The sequence below is a fragment of the Neoarius graeffei genome, chromosome 28, assembly GCF_027579695.1.
Source record: "Neoarius graeffei isolate fNeoGra1 chromosome 28, fNeoGra1.pri, whole genome shotgun sequence".
In the NCBI taxonomy this organism is placed as follows: Eukaryota; Metazoa; Chordata; class Actinopteri; order Siluriformes; family Ariidae; genus Neoarius; species Neoarius graeffei.
The window spans coordinates 3,191,693-3,212,997 of NC_083596.1; the positions used below are offsets into that span (position 1 = coordinate 3,191,693).

Here is a 21,305-nt window from a genome sequence, read left to right on the forward strand (position 1 = left end):
TTCTTTGTAATGGGAATTAATGTCAGATAAAGTTGTGTAAAGTGGGACGTGAAGAAAAGTTAGATCACATGCGTGATACGATCAGTCTGAGGAACCAATCCTTCACACAATTCTGTGAGACAATCATTTATCTTTACTGATTTGTTGCTTTACTGCATCAGTTTTCATTTCAATCTGCACAGAATTGAGAAAATTGTGATACGAATGTCGCTTTGTCACTGAATTTGCGACCTCGCACTGAACGGTCGTCTGCCATTTTGTCGCTTGCTAATGTGAATGTAGGTTTAGATAAGCTAGCTTAAAGTTTATCGTAGCATAATGGCAAATTTTTAGTGTCACGGTTTATGATACATTAGATTGGAGCAATTTCTCTTGAAATTTGAAAAGTAATGAAGTGTGAAGTCTTCCAGGTGGGAAAGGTCTGATCTCAGCGGGTTTCACACCGCAGTAATGATATTCAGTCCCGAAATAAACGAACCTGTGTGCTGAATATTGTTCAGCACAGATTTAGTGTGTGTATTGATGAATATCGATGGTGTGTGTGTGGTGTATAGATCCAGTTGTGCTCTGTCGCTGTCCTCATGTCCTCAGGTGAATTCATTCTGTCACTGCACAGTTAATTTTCCGTTGCCGTGGTGATGAGATATTGAGTTCCTGTGCTCTGTTATTAACCTTCCCACCAGCTCTGTGCTTTTGAGGAATCTCTGCTCCAGATCTCCTGCAGTAGGTCTGTACAGTGGTGCTTGAAAGTTTGTGAACCCTTTAGAATTTTCTATATTTCTGCATAAATATGACCTAAAACATCATCAGATTTTCACACAAGTCCTAAAAGTAGATAAAGAGAACCCAGTTAAACAAATGAGACAAAAATATGATACTTGGTCATTTATTTATTGAGGGAAATGATCCAATATTACATATCTGTGAGTGGCAAAAGTATGTGAACCTCTAGGATTAGCAGTTAATTTGAAGGTGAAATTAGAGTCAGGTGTTTTCAATCAATGGGATGACAATCAGGTGTGAGTGGGCACCCTGTTTTATTTAAAGAACAGGGATCTATCAAAGTCTGATCTTCACAACACATGTTTGTGGAAGTGTATCATGGCACGAACAAAGGAGATTTCTGAGGACCTCAGAAAAAGCGTTGCTGATGCTCATCAGGCTGGAAAAGGTTACAAAACCATCTCTAAAGCGTTTGGACTCCACCAATCAACAGTCAGACAGATTGTGTACAAATGGAGGAAATTCAAGACCGTTGTTACCCTCCCAGGAGTGGTCGACCAACAAAGATCACTCCAAGAGCAAGGCGTGTAATAGTTGGCAAAATCGCAAAGGACCCCAGGGTAACTTCTAAGCAACTGAAGACCTCTCTCATATTGGCTAATGTTAATGTTCATGAGTCCACCATCAGGAGAACACTGAACAACAATGGTGTGCATGGCAGGGTTGCAAGGAGAAAGCCACTGCTCTCCAAAAAGAACATTGCTGCTCGTCTGCAGTTTGCTAAAGATCACGTGGACAAGCCAGAAGGCTATTGGAAAAATGTTTTGTGGACGGATGAGACCAAAATAGAATGTTCTGGTTTAAATGAGAAGCGTTATGTTTGGAGAAAGGAAAACACTGCATTCCAGCATAAGAACTTTATCCCATCTGTGAAACATGGTGGTGGTAGTATCATGGTTTGGGCTTGTTTTGCTGCATCTGGGCCAGGACGGCTTGCCATCATTGATGGAACAATGAATTCTGAATTATAGCAGCAAATTCTAAAGGAAAATGTCAGGACATCTGTCCATGAACTGAATCTCAAGAGAAGGTGGGTCATGCAGCAAGACAACGACCCTAAGCACACAAGTCGTTCTACCAAAGAATGGTTAAATAAGAATAAAGTTAATGTTTTGGAATGGCCAAGTCAAAGTCCTGACCTTAATCCAATGGAAATGTTGTGGAAGGACCTGAAGCGAGCAGTTCATGTGAGGAAACCCACCAACATCCCAGAGTTGAAGCTGTTCTGTACGGAGGAACGGGCTAAAATTCCTCCAAGCCGGTGTGCAGGACTGATCAACAGTTACTGCAAACATTTAGTTGCAGTTATTGCTGCACAAGGGGGTCACACCAGATACTGAAAGCAAAGGTTCACATACTTTTGCCACTCACAGATATGTAATACTGGATCATTTTCCTCAATAAATAAATGACCGAGTATCATATTTTTGTCTCATTTGTTTAACTGGGTTCTCTTTATCTACTTTTAGGACTTGTGTGAAAATCTGATGATGTTTTAGGTCATATTTATGCAGAAATATAGAAATTTCTAAAGGGTTCAGAAACTTTCAAGCACCACTGTAGGAGAAGTGCTGACTTTACTGGAATAGATACTGCACAATGGAGAGAGAGAGAGAGAGAGAGAGAGAGGACGGGGCAGGAAGAGAGATGATAGAGAGAAAGGTGTCAGGTTATTTATTTCTGTTGTGCTGGAATAAAGAGTTTTAATCCTGTAATCTGATTGGTTAAAACATGTTCGAGACACAGCATTGCTATTAACCTCACAAACTAATACAATAAATATAAGATAGATTGGGAAACATAACATATGGTTTACTTTCATTATTATGCAAATGAGCTATACCTTGAAGCTGTATGTACATTATATTTGTTGCATTTCATGTAATATTATTTACCTGTACTCTCTCAGACAGATAGATCGATAGATAAATTAATAAAAAATTAAAATATTTCATGATTTAATTCATTTTATTTTAGTGTATTTAAAAACAAACAAAACCACAAACTATCCAACAAATACATCTTGTTTGCTGTTTGCTCATCCCAGATCTGGACATTTGCTTCAAAACTTTAATGTTGAGTTTAAAAAAAAAAAGATATGAAATAAAATGAAACACATTTGAGTTTGTTTATTTGCTTGTGTAATTGTTTGTTTTGGAAATAAAATACGGAAATAACCAACTAAAAAAAAAAAAAATATATATATATATATATATATATATATATATATATATATATATATATATATATATATATATATATATAGTGTCAGATCACGGAGTCCAGGGACACATGTCGGCCCTGGGGCATTTTGAGTTATTGACAGATTCAGAAAGTACAGTTTCTAAGCTTTCCAATGATGCCTTCCATGTGGAGATCTGACAATATTTGAAGAATGTGTGGCCTTTTGAAAGTGCATACCTCTTAAAACAGGAAAGGGAGAAAATCGCCCTCAAAGTTTTCCTTCTCAGTTCCTCTGGGTGCAGGGCGGGCACATAATGGTGCTCATTTGCATGACATTAAGGAAAGCCCTACCCCCTACTAGCTAGCACGATGCTACTTTCATGTAAACAAAGATCACCACGTCAATTTTCCTTCCATGCAAAGTATGCCCAACACAATTATGAAGTACAAAAATAAGTCCTAAAGTATACTTTAACGTTTTGTGGTTGAAAAATTACTCACACCATAAGAAAGAAAGATAGCACGATGATGACACTAACACAACGCTAGTTTCATGTAACCAAACCACAACACTCTCCGTTACATGCAAAAATAACCACACAACCTTAGATTAATAAACTCACCCCATCAGAAAGAGAAACGTCGCCTTGCACACATCAATGCCTCCAATGGAATATGTAGTCCTAGAACACTTCCTTTTGGTTGGGTTTTTTTTGCTAGAAATGGTCATCTCCGATGTAAATACCATGTGTCTGTTTGCTTTGCGGTGTTTCAGCTCCTCTGCGATCTGTTTAGCTTGCTCCATATTCATTCCATAGTGAAATTACAGTACATGCCTGTATGCAGCTTAAGTAGCCACGAGCTCAGCTCATATCATACAGCTGATTGGCGAAAAAAAAAAAGACTGAAATCATCATGTGAATGGCCCATATGGTAATTTACCCACACACCCCAGCAGGCTACAGTCCTGACAAAAACGAGACAATTTGCAGCAAAAAATGTATGCTTTTCCAACAAAACAATCCACTATCTGAAATACTGATTACATTCTTCAAGATCTCAACTTGCACATTATGGAAAAAAACAAAAATCACAAATTTTGAAAAAAAAAATGCTAAAGATATGTATGTGTTAAATGCCATAATTGATGTCAATAAAAAAAAATTGATCACAAAAAAAAATGCTTCTTTTGCGATTTTCTCAGATTCATTTCGGCCGACATGTGTCCCTGGATTTCGTGAGGTGACACGCCAGCTGGGAGGTCCGTATGGTGAAATACCGTGACTGAGGTCTTGAAAGTACTGAGCGAGGCCCTCTGGGCCGAGGTCAGTATTCAAGGCCGAGGTCACGGTATTTCACCATACGGACCAACCTTAAGCTGGTAAATAATATATTTATTTTTTTCTTTACCAAATTCTAACAGAAAACGAAAGTGCCCGAAAGGGAAAACCGAGCTGAGCCGCCATTTTGAATCCTCATTCACGGCTGTAATGCAAATGGCTTCCTCCTCAGTATACAAGTGCACTTCCATGGCAGGAAAAAACTACATTTTGCCGCCTATGTAGTCCCCTATTTATACAAATAGGAGTCATTCAGGATTCAGCCATGTTTTTGCTCGCCGTTAGCAAGTTACAGGTTTTTAGCTTTCTCCTGAAATGTTTTCTTTTATTTCTTCTTCCTCAGGGTAGTAAAACTCTCTTTCACTGTGAACACTGTCGTTATCGCTATCCATGATGTAAAATTAATGACATTCTCCTGAGAAATGCTGGCCAAAATTTATAAGATTTTTAATAATCTTATAAATAAATCTTATTAAAAAAAGATAAACGACAACAAATGCTACTATGTTTGTTGTTGTTGTGAATGAGCGAGTCGCCAGAGGTCCGTAACCAGAGTCCGTAACTGGGGTCCGTATTGTAGGATACGGACCCGCTCGCCAGCCAATCAGAGTGCAGGATTTGATGGAAACCGGACCACGAAAAAAATTAATTCAGTTATTTGTTTGTTTTTTATTTTTGTATTTTATTGAAAAATAAGCAAACAAAAACCATTAACCAAACAAAAAACATTTGGTTAAGTTAGTTATTTACTTAGAATTTCTATCTATCTATCTATCTATCTATCTATCTATCTATCTATCTATCTATCTATCTATCTATCTATCTATCTATCTATCTTCAAACTTATACAATTTAATATTTTGTAGCAAATGTCCAGATGTGGGATGAGTAAACGGCCTGCAGAGATGACTCAGTACTTAAACACATTTGAATAATATTCTTTAAAGTTGTCAATTTTGTCATATAGATTTCTAAGAGAAAACTAATTTATAATTTACTAAAAGTTATTATGAGAATGACTGACACCCCCTGAGTGCCAATACTTATATGGACTGAATGCTTCACTGCAAAACACAACTATCATTTCAAATATCACCTTCATTGTGTGTGACACACACACACACACACACACACACACACACACACACACACACACACACACACAGGCTAATAAACTGAATTTGTGATCATCATTATTAATGCCACTCTTTGACCTGTGTGACCTTTCCAGGTGTCTTTATATCTGATTTGATTTCTTTCTTGTGTGTGTGTGTGTGTGTGGGCAGAAGCTGGGCCGTGACCCCTCCGATGAGGACTGCTTCTTTGACCTGCTCAGTAAGTTCCAGAGCAGCCGCATGGACGATCAGCGCTGCCGTCTCAGTGAGGATGCGAACGGTCAGGACACACACAGCGACGACGCTGCAGACTCGGCCATCAGCGACATGATCGGTCAGTCCACGTCTCTCATCACACGATCCCACCTGACCCTCACACAGCTCGCAGGTCAGGGAGGAGGGTGGGGCAATACCATCAGACAACATCCATATCGGGATCAGTTCTCACAATACACTTTCCTGACATTTCACCAGTATACTGCAATTCATTTTATAATCTCATTTATTGATTTATTTTAACATAAAAATTATATATTTTTGGATACAGCTGATTTATTGTTAAACTTTTGTAGATTTACATATTTAATTTATCAAATGGTTTTTAAAAATGTAAAAATTAAATAGTTTATCCTTTTCAGGGCTAATTTATTTTTATTTTTGCAGACATTAAGACAGGTTCATCAAACTACTTTATTTATTCATGAAAAATGTTGCTGTTTTGTTACCAAACCTACAGTATTTATTCTCAAATAACATAGAAATGTCACCAAATATCATTTTTAAAAACTGTTTATACTCTGAAGAATCTCAGCATTTATTCTAAAGCTTCTCAATAAGTGCAAAACAAACAAATAAAATGATCTAAGAGGACGATTTTTGTTTTATTAGAGAACAGGTAAAGTATTTTAATTTACTTTATGCTCAAGGAAAAAAAAACAATATTGCCTTATTAAATAAAAGTACAAATATGTCTGTGAAGATTCTCAGTCATCCAGGTACATAGTAATCTGTGGTTGGTAGAAGAGAGCAACTGGACTTGCTTGAAGATTCTTGAAGACGTTTCGCCTCTCGTCCGAAAGGCTTCCTCAGTTCTGTCTGACTAATAGGGAGTATCCAGTATTTATCCTCTCATGGATCATCATAGAATCCGAATCAGAATGGTGATGGCTGCATTGTAGGTGGCTGATAAAAGATGTCTTAGGCATCCACCTCTGTTTAGAGATGGCCGTTCCAGGTTGACAAAAATGAACGATCCTCTCTGGCTAAGATGTCTGCCAGTTTTCTGGAAGTCCTCTCATACTCCCACCCCAGTCGAAGGGATCTCATCCCAAAGTGCGTCGAAACATATCTGTGAAGATTCTCAGTCATCCAGGTACATAGTAATCTGTGGTTGGTTGAAGAGAGCAACTGGACTTGCTTGAAGATTCTTGAAAACGTTTCACCTCTCATCCGAAAGGCTTGTTTCTACACACTTTGGGATGAGTTCCCTTCGACTGGTGCGGGAGTATGAGAGGACTTCCAGAAAACCGGCAGACATTTTAGCCAAAGAGGATTGTTCATTTTTGTCAACCTGGAACGGCCATCTCTAAACAGAGGTGGGTGCCTAAGACATCTTTTATCAGCCACCTACAATGCAGCCATCAGCATTCTGATTCGGATTCTATGATGATCCATGAGAGGATAAATACTGGATACTCCCTATTAGTCAGACAGAACTGAGGAAGCCTTTCGGATGAGACGTGAAACGTTTTCAAGAATCTTCAAGCAAGTCCAGTTGCTCTCTTCTACCAACCACAAAAGTACAAATAATTAATAAATAATACTGTAATTTAATATGTTAAGCATTTTTTAAAAATTGTACATGAACGTTTATAGCTTTCTAAAAAATTTCTCATGTTTTGGCTTATTTAAAAAGAAAAAATATTTTATATTTGAAAGCAAGCCAGAGGAGTTGTAACTGTGTGAGAAATCCTTGTATGAAATTGAAATATATATGAGATCATGTTAAATTAAGTGTCCTGAAATAAATAAATTTGGTAACATGACTAGTTCAGGTTGAGTAATAAAGTATTAATATGCAAGTAACCCAGAGATAATATGAATATTAAAGTTTAATTAATGAGTAAGTAAATATAATATAATACATGTTTAAAATACATGTACATTGTGTATTAATATTTAATCATCACTTTTAAATGCTGTTAATCAACAACATTTCATTCATAAAGTTTTTTTAAATAATGTTTTAATTTAATTAGTAATTAATAATAAAACGATTAATGTTTTCCCTGATTACAAATTCTTAAACTTTTCAAATCAAATGAAGTTAAATGCTTGAAAAAAATATTATTCCTACTTTTTAATTAAAATTAATTAATACATTCAATTTCGACCACTGGCGGCACGGTGGTGTAGTGCTGTCGCCTCACAGCAAGAAGGTCCGGGTTCGAGCCCCGTGGCCGGCGAGGGCCTTTCTGTGCGGAGTTTGCATGTTCTCCCCGTGTCCGCGTGGGTTTCCTCCGGGTGCTCCGGTTTCCCCCACAGTCCAAAGACATGCAGGTTAGGTTAACTGGTGACTCTAAATTGAGCGTAGGTGTGAATGTGAGTGTGAATGGTTGTCTGTGTCTATGTGTCAGCCCTGTGATGACCTGGCGACTTGTCCAGGGTGTACCCCGCCTTTTGCCCGTAGTCAGCTGGGATAGGCTCCAGCTTGCCTGTAACCCTGTAGAACAGGATAAAGCGGCTAGAGAGATAATAATTTCGACCACGCCCACTGATTTTCTCTGACTCCAAAACTGCTATTTTGGACATTTTATCTCATCTCATTATCTGTAGCCGCTTTATCCTGTTCTACAGGGTCGCAGGCAAGCTGGAGCCTATCCCAGCTGACTATGGGCGAAAGGCGGGGTTCACCCTGGACAAGTCGCCAGGTCATCACAGGGCTGACACATAGACACAGACAACCATTCACACTCACATTCATACGGTCAATTTAGAGTCACCAGTTAACCTAACCTGCATGTCTTTGGACTGTGGGGGAAACCGGAGCACCCGGAGGAAACCCACGCGGACACGGGGAGAACATGCAAACTCCACACAGAAAGGCCCTCGCCGGCCCCGGGGCTCGAACCTGGACCTTCTTGCTGTGAGGCGACAGTGCTAACTACTACACCACCGTGCCACCCTGGACATTTTATAATATCTACAATAATATTATTTTGTTCTTTGTCATCTGTCCTTTTCAGATTTATTGCTTATACAGTGACAATGCATATGGTATCAAGACATGCTTGTTGCCATGGTTACAGCCCCATACTATATTATGTTCTTTCTTTCACAGTCAATCGTTACTTCACTGTGTATTATTAATGAAATTTAAACATCAGGGGCTTTAGATGATTAACTTGTTTGCATGTAAACACACACACACACACACACACACACACACACACACACACACACACACACACACACACACACCTGTACATGGAGTGTAAACTGACATAACTGAAGCCACACCCCTTTCTGGGTTCCTCATACAGATGCCAGCCTCCTGGCCTCGCCTCAGACGGAGGAGCTCTTCGATCTAATCGCCAGCTCGCAGAGTCGCAGACTGGATGACCAGCGTGTGAGCGTCGGGAACCTGCCTGGTCTCAGGATTACCCACAACAACCTGGGGCACCTGCGCGCCGAAGCCGAGCCTCAGGAGCCCAGCGATGACTTCTTCAACATGCTCATCAAGTGCCAGGTGAGGGCTCGAGTGCCATGTGTGCACTGCACATGTAACAGTACGTGGCTCTAAAGGAAGTCGGTTACTCTAAAGGGGCGACGTTGAACTTCTGATTGAATCGAAAACCTGATTAGTTGAAATTAATTTATGGGAATATAAACCGTCCCAAGTCTCCCCTGTCCCAAACTCATTTCCTTATAAAACTGCAAAGGGTTGTCACACCAAATATTGGGATTGTTGGATTTATTAATGTTTACTGCACATTGTATTTTTTTTCTTTTTGAAGTCAACTTTACCTGACAGCATTTATAAGACTTTTGTGCAGTACTGTAAATAATAATAATAATAATGTTTGGATGTTGTGGCAGTCGTCCCGGATAGACGACCAGCGGTGTTCCCCTCCTGAAGGCGGTCCCCGCGCCCCCACCGTGCCAGACGAGGACTTCTTCAGCCTCATCCAGAGGGTTCAGGCCAAACGCATGGATGAACAGCGTGTCCAACTTCCCTCGGAGAACCACTCGGATAACGAGAATGCCGCTGGAGACTCCAGCTAGACAACTCCAAGCGCGGGACAGAGACTGATGATGATGATGATGATGATGATGGCAAGGTTTCCGGACTGTGACTGCATCATCGGTGTATTTGTGTATGAGTGTGTACTTCACGCACTGTATTTTATCCAGGGTGACGTTTTAAACGCACCTTCTGTGGTTCATTAGACACCAGCCTCTAGTGTTGTTGTAGTGCTCACTCACTAGCTGCTATTCACCATCCGGTGTGCATGTCTTCATTTTTACCGTGGCGTGACGCTCTGGGTTAACACCCCGAGCCTTTCAGCACGCTCGATTTTTCAGCCGAGGTGTTTCTCCTCTGGCAACCGCGACATTTTCAGTGTCAGTGTTTGTTTATTTTCTCTTTATCGTATTGTATCATTCACATGATACAAAAATCCTTCAAAATTATTCAAAATAGGTGCTTTGGGTCTTGTTTTCTTTTTTAATTTTAATAGCATGTTGTTGTATATTTATTATTCTGTTGGTGGAGAAAAAGACTGAAAATGACGACTGTGAAAAAATGTACATTAAAAAAAAAATTTATTCCGATCGATAAAATAATGTAAATGTAAATGATATAACAAGTTAAAAAAAGTATCTAAGCTTTCGAAAGAGAAAACAAATGGACGAGTGTTCTGTTTGTAAAAAAGCTCTGTTGGTGTTTAGTTTTCATGATGATTGATGTGTTCGATATGCTCGAGAGCTAAATGAGCAGTAATGTAATGTGGTTGCTTTTCTTGCACCGGTGTCCTAGCTATTGAAAAAACATAGATGTGTGGGCGGAGCTACGAATACCGCAGATCACTGATTGAGCCAAAGCTTCTTTCTCTTTTCTAATCTTTTCTTCGCAGCTTTGGGAGGCAAAATCACAATTTTATCAAGTTAAATATTTTAATTAGTTTTTTAAAATATATATATAAATTCATTTTTATTTTTTATTTATTTACCCATCATTTATTTCACTCTTGGCATTCCTATTCTTACCTGTAAATCTTCCATTTAAACCAAATCCTAAATGCCTTCGTATCTGCTCCTCATGCTCACTCCAGACGGTACGACATCAGAGTGAAGGAGGACGGACGGAAATTGCAGAGTTTTGCATCACTGGGATCAAATTGAAAAGGAAACGCAGAGAAAGAAATGCAGCTGCGTGGTTCAATAAAAAACAACAATAATTTACAATATTGAATTAGGTGATAAAATGGATAAAGAGTACGTTTTTAAAAAAAAACAATTTTATCATACAAATTAATATTTTACATTTTTATTAATATCTCCAATTCAATATTCAACATGTTCTTGGTGATTTTTGGTGATTTTGATATTTCTTACTCATGATGCAAAACAAAAATTTTGCTCTCTTTAAATTCAATCTTAAATTTAGACCACACTTCTTTCTTTCTTTCTTTCTTTCTTTCTTTCTTTCTTTCTTTCTTTCTTTCTTTCTTTCTCATTTATTTGTCCTTCTATATTTTCTCATTCATTATTTGTTTTTTTCCTTTATTTCTCCTCATATTCTCATTTTTCTTCTTGTTCTTTTTCGTCTTTCTTTCTTTTCTCATTTTCTTGATTTTTCCCCATTTCCTCTTCTTGTTGCTTTTTCTTTCTTTCTTTCTTTCTTTCTTTCTTTCTTTCTTTCTTTCTTTCTTTCTTTCTTTCTTTTATTTTCCTCATTCATTGTTTATTTTTTCCTTTTTCTCCTCATCTTCCCATTTTTCTTTTTGTTCTTTTTCTTCTTTCCTCTTCTCATTTTCTTGTCTGTTTCTTTCTTGCTTTTTTGCCCATTTCTTCTTATCTCTTTCTTTCTTTCTTTCTTTCTTTCTTTCTTTCTTTCTTTCTTTCTTGTTCACTACTGTACATAGTGTATGTATTTCATACATAACGGTGCTGTAGGATGTAGTGCACTCTATAGAACCCCATTCAAGACCCAAAGAAAACGCAAGATATCACTATCATCTGTATTGTCTCCAAAAGTATTGACCCCCTCAGCTTAAAACAAATGATAAAAGTAAATTGTTGATGCTGGTATATGAACTGATCCGAATAAACCGCATCAGATCATGAAGCCATCTGCTCCTGAAGTCTCGAGTCATCCTGAGTGAAAGTGGCGTGCACAGACATTTTGGGGGCAAGTGCTCTGGGGGGAAAAAAGGGCACTTTTTTGCACATGTGGAACACCTTATTATAAAAGTCTGAGATTTAACCCTCCTCTTGTGTTTGGGTCGCCACTGACCCGTTTTAGTTTTTAAAGGTGTAAAACAACCACTTAATGTTAATTTATTACATCAAGGCTTTTTGACTTTGCCAGGAATCTCTAGTTGAACAAAATAGAAAAAGAAATTTTTGTTTTCCTAAATCTGAAAATGGTCTAGCAAAAAATATACTACTTATGTGCAGTTGTTTCTGTATGCGACGGGCTACTTCACGACAAAATAATTACAGCTTGGGCTTAGAGGGCAAACAATACATTTTCACTCGATTCATGTGTTAGCTGGCTGGTGGGGCAGGGGAAGAGCTGACTGACTGCCCGATGTGTTGTCTGCGCTACGACAAGGCCGTGGCTTCCAGGACGCTATGCTGCTGCAACCTCACATTGAATGCACTGCACGCTTGTTCACGTGACATAGCAAGAGAGACAGAGGTCCGGTGTGTGTGCGGAGGGGGCACACATCGGGACATTATTTTCACACACGCTTTTCTAAAAGATCATGTTGACATTGGCCTCAGTAAACTGTAAAAAAAAAAATTCAAAAGGGCACTTTTTTTGGACAGAGGGCAGAGGGGCAGGTGCTTGAGCACCACCTCGTGTCTATCTGTGCACGCCACTGCTGAGTGACTCATGACTCGGTCCTCACCTGAGCTGATCACGCAACAGGACAGAGCTGAAGACAGTGATGGGGATTTAATCAGCATGGAATAGAAAGGGGAGTGGTAGAGGGCGGGTTAATATCCGATCAGTTTCTTGAGTGTCTGATCTGATCCAGGATCAGTGTGACTGTACGCCTCAGCTCAGACTGACTCCAGCTCAGAGAGGGACTCGGTGAACTGGTTTCAGTTCTGTGTCAGTATTTCTGTTTCATTGCCACCTGGTGGGTCTGAGGTTTAACTCCAGCTGCCATTTCGAAAAGCTTCAAGTGGAAATAAAACCGAAAACCTGCAGGAGGGAAAAGATCTGAAATTTTACTTTTTGTTTTCATAATTCAAAAATTTCAGTTAATTCTTCAACTGATGTTGGTGCCAAATGTGTGAGCATCTTTCTTTCTTTCTTTCTTTCTTTCTTTCTTTCTTTCTTTCTCATTTATTTATTTTTTTTTATTCATTGTTTGTTTTTTCTTTATTTCTCCACAACTTCCCATTTTTCTTTTTGTTCTTTTCCTTCTTGCCTTTCTTTCTTTCCTCTTCTCATATTCGTCTGTTTCTTCTTTTTTCCTCTTCTTGTTGCTTTCTATTTCTTTCCTCCTTTGTCCTTTTTCTTTCTTTTTCATTTATTTTTGTCCTTCTGTTTTTTCCTCATTCATTGTTTTTCCTTTATTTCTCCTCATCCTACCATTTTTGCTTTTTCTTCTTTCCTTTCTTTCCTCTATTCATTCTCTTGTCTGTTTCTTTCTTTCTTTTTTGCCCATTTCCTCTTCTTTCTTTCTTTCTTTCTTTCTTTCTTTCTTTCTTTCTTTCTTTCTTGACCCTAACAAATAAAAAGATAAACAATATAATATAACCTTATTGAAGTAAACAATACTAGATAAGTAACGTTTACAGATGACTCGTGTCCAATACTGACATCATTATGTCATTTAAATACTTAGAAATAATAAAATAATCAATTTGTAGAAATATAAATGTATTTAATTCTGTAGAATTGTGTTAAGTTGAGAACAGTGTTAAAAAAAGAAAGTTATGCTTTATATTCTAGCTTGAGAGCTGACTGTAAATATTTCTAGCCAAAACTTTTAAAGAGTTAAAGATTTAAATAATTAATGTCTGATTAATTTCTGATATCAGGTGTTTGATGGGAGTTTATCTGAAATTATTTGGTATGTTTTTACAGGTCAATCACTGCCATAATGTCCATTTTTGTATTTATTTTGTGTTGTTGGACAAGTGCGTCCCCTTTTCAACATTTCAATAAAAATGTTGATGAAAATTGAATCACTCTTTTATTCTTTATTATGTTTAATATAAATAATGAACTTGTTACTGAATATATGATTTAATTCTATTCTAAACAGATGAAATGGAAAATTTCTCATAATGATGACAAATCAATCAAGTTCTGGTTGATCTTAAAGTGCTGATGACACGTTTTTAACATCTTTGGCGATGTTTTATAACATAAAAATAATTCCCGATGATCCATATATTAATTCACGAAGGCGCCTATTTTACAAGTTATGATAAAAAACGCGGCTATTTGGGCAAATTTGACGGGGCTGCAGCACCCAGGAGACGAAGGAGGAGGAGGAGCTATATGATGTCAGTGAAAGAACCTTCCTCCTAACTTACCAGTTTGTTGTTGATGCGGCAGGTGTTCAGTTTATCATTATTAGTATTTTTATTAGACATTATATATATATATATATATTATGCCTTCGCGTTGTGTTGTCGGCATTTGCTCCAAAACCCACAAGGATGGGGTAAGTTTATTCAAGTTTCCCAGAGATCCCGAGCTGCATGCGAAGTGGGTGAAGCAAGTCAGGCGCACTCGTGACAAGTGGGAGCCCTCACCAACATCCGTCCTGTGCTCTGAACACTTCGATTTGGATTGTTTTGACACCCTTCCCAGCTTAAAAGAATCTCTTGGGTGTTCAGTTCAGCACAAACATGTGTTACTACAGTCAGCAGTGCCTACACAGTGTTGCCAGATTGGGAGGTTTCCTGCCCATTTGGGCGGTTTCAAGTGCATTTTGATGGGTTTTGAACATATTTTGGGCTGGAAAACGTCAGCAATATCTGTTGCCAGATACTGCTGAAGTTTTCCAGCCCAAAATATGTTCAAAACCCACCAAAATGCACTTGAAACCGCCCAACTGGGCGGGAATCCTCCCAATCTGGCAACACTGCCAGTATTCCGGAGGGGGTCTACTAGTAGCTATGCCGGATCCAAAGACAGTCCTCCTGTCAGAACATGTGTTGTGAAACGACATAAGATAAAGGTACAAAGAGCTATAGATTCTACATGATAATCATAAATGTAATCATAAAGTCGGCGTGATATGAGTCATGTATTTGCTTGTGAAAGCTTGCGGCTTTCATGTAACTGCCGCCTAGCAACGAGAGGCAAAGGGTAAAGAGGGTAGGCTATCATAGATTCTATTCGGAAGAGATCAACACATGATTGCTTAAAAATTAGGTATTTTAACAATTTGCATCTGTTTTGTGATTATCGTGATACTTGTGTGTTCTATAGAACTGTACGTCTTATCAGCACATCGAGGATCTTCCACCGGAGGCTTTAGCAAGTATTCGTAGCAACACTACACTTTACTCTTTGCCATGCGTTGTTAGGGAACGGTAGCAAGTACCCCGATGACCGACTTCAAGAATATGTAGAAAAAATTTAGAAATTATACTTTCCAAAAGTCATTTGAGCTTAGTGTATTGCATTTCCATTTATATTGTAGGTTCTTGCTGATGTTTTTGCGGAGTATGACGCAGCTGCTGAATCAGAAGCTGCAGAGTTTGTATGTACTAGTTGTGAACATTCACATTATTATCAATCTCATTTATTTAAAATCAGATAAAATCATGCCATCATGATCACTGCTTAAAGTACCAGTATTTGGTTGTTGAAGAGCTAGCACTAGAGAGTTCACCGGCGTTTTCATGCGCCATTTCCATTGAGTAGAACAGCCAGTGAACCGCAGCGTGTTCTTCCGCTGACGTCACAACATGGCCGTGAGCCACGGACCCAGTTTTCTTGCGCTGTGCAATTAAAAGTTGGATATTCACGTAACAACAGCTTCTTTTCACCTAATTATAACAGAAATCTAACATGTTTGCCATGTTGTATAGTTTATTTAAGAAATTGCATAGAGTCATGTTCGTGTCATCAGCACTTTAAGGAAAACAATAATAGCTGTGCCAGGATTTGTCATAAGTTAAACTATAGAGCAAACTCCAAAATTATTGGCACCCTTAAAGGGTAAAAACAAAAGTGTACAGAATGAACATCACACATTGATTTTCTATTTAAACCACTTGAGAATTGACTTCTCTTGTCCCTAACTAAAATTATTTTCATGATTATTAGGGTTTTTTTTTTTAAAAAATATTGGCACCCCTATAGAAGAGGTTAAGATATGGCCCTGGATGGACGTTTCACCAAGATAATGACCACAAACATGTCCACAAGCACAAATATAAAGAATTGTAAAGGAATACCAGAGCATCAGTCATGCAGTAGCTCACATGGCTGTACCATGAGAGACCAGACTCATTTATAATTAGCCAAGCTGTTCTTCCTGAGAACAATTAAAGCAATTAGATCTTCCAAACAAAATGATCCAAATCAAAATCCATTGAAAACTCAGGAAGGAGTAGTGATTCTCCTCAAAATTCATTAATCAGCCTGATTAACAACTCGTTAATGAGAAATCACAAAACCAGGGAGTAACTTTTATGCAAACTGATTAGATCTCATTTCATCTCATTATCTCTAGCCGCTTTATCCTGTTCTACAGGGTCGCAGGCGAGCTGGAGCCTATCCCAGCTGACTACGGGCGAAAGGCGGGGTACACCCTGGACAAGTCGCCAGGTCATCACAGGGCTGACACATAGACACAGACAACCATTCACACTCACATTCACACCTACGCTCAATTTAGAGTCACCAGTTAACCTAACCTGCATGTCTTTGGACTGTGGGGGAAACCGGAGCACCCGGAGGAAACCCACGCGGACACGGGGAGAACATGCAAACTCCACACAGAAAGGCCCTCGCCGGCCACGGGGCTCGAACCCAGACCTTCTTGCTGTGAGGCGACAGCGCTAACCACTACACCACCGTGCCGCCCCCTGATTAAATCTTCCAAATAAAACAATCAGAACCAAAATCCATTGAAAACTCAGGGAGGAGTAGCGATTTTTCTGTATTGTGGATGGACGGATGGATGGATGGACGCCGCGTGATGGCAATAGCTCATCGCCTTATGGCTGGTGAGCTAATAAAGGAATATAAAAGTGCTTGGAAAGTGTTTACCCATAAAGGAGTGGCTCAAGAGCCTCCAAAACTTTGCTACACATTATAGGAAGATACAGTACATAATTACTGTAAGGGTGCCAATAATTTTGAAACCAGCATGAAACGTTATTACTGTAAGGGTGACAATAATTTTAAAAACAATATGAAAAACTACACTACTGAAAACAATGCCAGTAATTCTGGAGGTGCTCATTTAATTGGTGAACAGATTTAGCAAACTAATCTTCAGGAGGTACAGTGGTGCTTGAAAGTTTGTGAACCCTTTAGAATTTTCTATATTTCTGCATAAATATGACCTAAAACATCATCAGATTTTCACACAAGTCTTAAAAGTAGATAAGGAGAACCCAGTTAAACAAATGAGACAAAAATATTGTACTTGGTCATTTATTTATTGAAGAAAATGATCCAATATTACATATCTGTGAGTGGCAAAAGTATGTGAACCTCTAGGATTAGCAGTTAATTTCAAGGTGAAATTAGAGTCAGGTGTTTTCAATCAATGGGATGACAATCAGGTGTGAGTGGGCACCCTGTTTTATTTAAAGAACAGGGATCTATCAAAGTCTGATCTTCACAACACACGTTTGCGGAAGTGTATCATGGCATGAACGAAGGAGATTTCTGAGGACCTCAGAAAAAGCATTGTTGATGCTCATCAGGCTGGAAAAGGTTACAAAACCATCTCTAAAGAGTTTGGACTCCACCAATCCACAGTCAGACAGATTGTGTACAAATGGAGGAAATTCAAGACCATTGTTACCCTCCCCAGGAGTGGTTGACCAACAAAGATCACTCCAAGAGCAAGGTGTGTAATAGTCGGTGAGGTCACAAAGGACCCCAGGGTAACTTCTAAGCAACTGAAGGCCTCTCTCACATTGGCTAATGTTAATGTTCATGAGTTCACCATCAGGAGAACACTGAACAACAATGGTGTGCATGGCAGGGTTGCAAGGAGAAGCCCACTGCTCTCCAAAAAGAACATTGCTGCTCGTCCGCAGTTTGCTAAAGATCATGTGGACAAGCCAGAAGGCTATTGGAAAAATGTTTTGTGGACGGATGAGACTAAAATAGAACTTTTTGGTTTAAATGAGAAGCGTTATGTTTGGAGAAAGGAGAACACTGCATTCCAGCATAAGAACCTTATCCCATCTGTGAAACATGGTGGTGGTAGTATCATGGTTTGGGCCTGTTTTGCTGCATCTGGGCCAGGACGGCTTGCCATCATTGATGGAACAATGAATTCTGAATTATACCAGTGAATTCTAAAGCAAAATGTCAGGACATCTGTCCATGAACTGAATCTCAAGAGAAGGTGGGTCATGCAGCACGACAATGACCCTAAGCACACAAGTCATTCTACCAAAGAATGGTTAAAGAAGAATAAAGTTAATGTTTTGGAATGGCCAAGTCAAAGTCCTGACCTTAATCCAATGGAAATGTTGTGGAAGGACCTGAAGCGAGCAGTTCATGTGAGGAAACCCACCAGCATCCCAGAGTTGAAGCTGTTCTGTACGGAGGAACGGGCTAAAATTCCTCCAAGCCGGTGTGCAGGACTGATCAACAGTTACCGCAAACGTTTAGTTGCAGTTATTGCTGCACAAGGGGGTCACACCAGATACTGAAAGCAAAGGTTCACATACTTTTGCCACTCACAGATATGTAATATTGGATCATTTTCCTCAATAAATAAATGACCAAGTATAATATTTTTGTCTCATTTGTTTAACTGGGTTCTCTTTTAGGGTGTTCACACGGCACATATTTGCATCGATGCTGCACCGATGTATTTTGTTGCGATATATCTTACACCGGTGTAAATTTTGCGCAGCGTTCACACGTCACAACCCTGCTTACTAGAGAGAAGCGTGTTAGCACCGGTGCAGCCCCACTTGCGGTCACACGGCAGTTTCTGCGACCGTGTTATAGTAGCAAAAACTATTACTATCATTTCCTTTGATAGTAATAAAGTTGATATTTCCTTTTATTACTATCATTTCCTATCATTATTACTATCATTTCCGATAGTAATAATGCGGAAATGAAATATGCGCATGCGTGAAACTGTACTTTTTCCCGGTTGTCATGGCATCACCAAGCGCCGGGAAAACAACGTGAATGAAGACACCAGTGTTGCCAGATATTGCTGACGTTTTCCATCCCAAAATATGTTCAAATCCGTCAAAATGCACTTAAAACTGCCAAATCTGGCAACACTGGAAGACACGCAGTTCTGTTGTTGTTGATATTCGCCATTTTGGAAGCGCAAAATACCAGGATGCAAGTTATGCAATGCCCGTATGTAATCAACTCTCCTCATGCGTAGCGAGTCTACCCCTGTAGCGTTCAGACGTCCCGTTTTATATCGGTGCTGCCCCGCAAACTAGCATTTACTCCGGAGTAAATTTCTTAAACCACCTCCCGAGCAGGGTTAGATTTGCACCGGTTTAAGCAGCTTTCAGGGGCTACACCGGTATAACTTTGTACCGTGTGAACGCTCTACCGGGGCAGCCCCGGTGCTACACCGGAGTAAAAGTTGCCGTGTGAACACCCCTCTTATCTACTTTTAGGACTTGTGTGAAAATCTGATGATGTTTTAGGTCATATTTATGCAGAAATATAGAAAATTCTAAAGGGTTCACAAACTTTCAAGCACCACTGTATCTGGGTTAGGATCATGGTGTTGGCGGTTACCCAAGTGTGTGAGTTCGATGTTGACCTTTGGGATTAATGAAACGTCCTGTGCTAGATTCGTACATTTGGCCTTTATTGCACAATTGAGTTCAGTCCTGCACTTTATTCTCACATTTCTCACAAGGATAATGCTGAACATTACTCTAGTAACATTTTACACTATGGTTCCTTTTCAGTGATGTTTATATACAGTGTTGGTGAGTTCTAATCAGAAGGTGTTGATTAATTAATTTTCTCGCTCGCCGTCCATCCTGAAGGATGATGATGATGATGGTTTCATTCCCATTAGGGTTTGTTTGTTCCACACTGAGCAGGTAACGTGTGGCAACTCACGGCTGTGGAGGGCAGAATACACACACCAGGACCCAGAACTAGTGGAGGGAGTGTTCTTTTATTTTAATGATGTAGGAACAGGGTGAGGGAGTGTGAGGAGGAAAGGTGTGCAGGGAGTGCTCAGTGGTGTTGTAGAGGGAGAACTCAGCCACCTGGGCGGGTCAATCAGGTGTGTGGTGGTTCTTTCGGCGGTCTCCATAGTGTCTACCCGAAGGCAAGCAGGGGAGTCTGGATACGCCGTCTTCTCTGGTGCTCTCAGGAGAAATGAGTCAGTGCTTGATTCACATGAGGAGAACATGTTCTGAGTGGGAGAGCGAGAGCACATGTTCTCCTCCCCTGATTCTGCTGGAGGGCAGAGACTGGCGCCTCTTTAACACACTGCTGCTGTGTGTGCCCCGCCCCCTCAACCACTTGTTCTCCAGCTATCCAAAACAATAGAGGTGCTGAACAGAAGCTGTCTCTTTAGCGCCAGGAAAGCAGTAGTGCAAAGAGCAGGCTTCTTCTCAGGCAGGGTGACACGGGAATCCCCACCACAAAGATCTATAAAGGAGAGCTGGAATGGAAGGAAGTCCCAAATTTACAGAGCTGTTGTTATACCTCATCCAAAAATCTTTCTGTAAAATTACAAGAACGCAAGAGGTCCAAGAACAATTTTTTATTTATTTATTTATCATAATATTTCTTTTGTCTTCTAGACCCGCCCAAACACATAAACATAAAATGCAACTTTACCAGAATGATGCAGTTGAACGAAATGTAGATTTATGGGTTCTGGTACCAGTTTATACCAGAACATTTTTGGTACTGCTGATCTCCTGGGATTTTCACACACAACACTGCCTCCATTTTTCACTGAAGTTCTTAGAAGGTTCGCAAGTTGAACCAGCACCAGGCTAGAACTAGCACATTGGTGGAAAGGGTGTATGTGTTGGCCATCTTAGCTAGCACAAATGGTGAATGAAATCAATACAGTGCCACTTACATGACGTAGCATTGCCCCACATATACTCCGCCGCTAGATTTAAGAACCACACTTACTTGATCTTCCAGCTGTCCAATGGCTTTCCCAATGCTTTCCCAATTCTTGACTCAATGTCCATATCCAGTGATCCTGAGGATGTCATAATGTAGCCCAGGTAGCAAAAGTTATTGACTCCATTTAGTCAGTTGCTGTCAGTGGAAACTATTTTGGTTTGATACGATGTTTCATCGTAAATAGTGCCAGGAGCAGTCTTTTACAGTATAGACTGACTGTCAGGCCAAAGGTCTGGCCTGCACTAGCAAAATGACTCGCAATCAGGTGGAGGTCTTCATGTGAATGAACTACCAAGTTACAGTCATCCACAAACTACAGCTCATGAAGTAGTATGGGCT

General features: G+C 39.6%; 1 protein-coding gene across 2 annotated transcripts in view; it reads left to right on the plus strand.

Annotated features, from left to right (window-relative positions):
• gpsm1b (G protein signaling modulator 1b) overlaps positions 1-11,040 on the plus strand; it is a 59,610-nt gene extending 48,570 nt beyond the window's left edge. Inside the window, exons 12-14 of one of the 2 annotated variants that reach the window (XM_060912145.1) lie at positions 5,594-5,756; positions 8,965-9,170; positions 9,521-11,040. In XM_060912145.1, the coding sequence (XP_060768128.1) occupies positions 5,594-5,756; positions 8,965-9,170; positions 9,521-9,706 (555 nt within the window). In that variant the 3' untranslated portion in view covers positions 9,707-11,040. The remainder of the gene's footprint in view (positions 1-5,593; positions 5,757-8,964; positions 9,171-9,520) is intronic. The other variant, XM_060912144.1, reaches the window with a different exon arrangement.
• Positions 11,041-21,305: the final 10,265 nt, after the last annotated feature.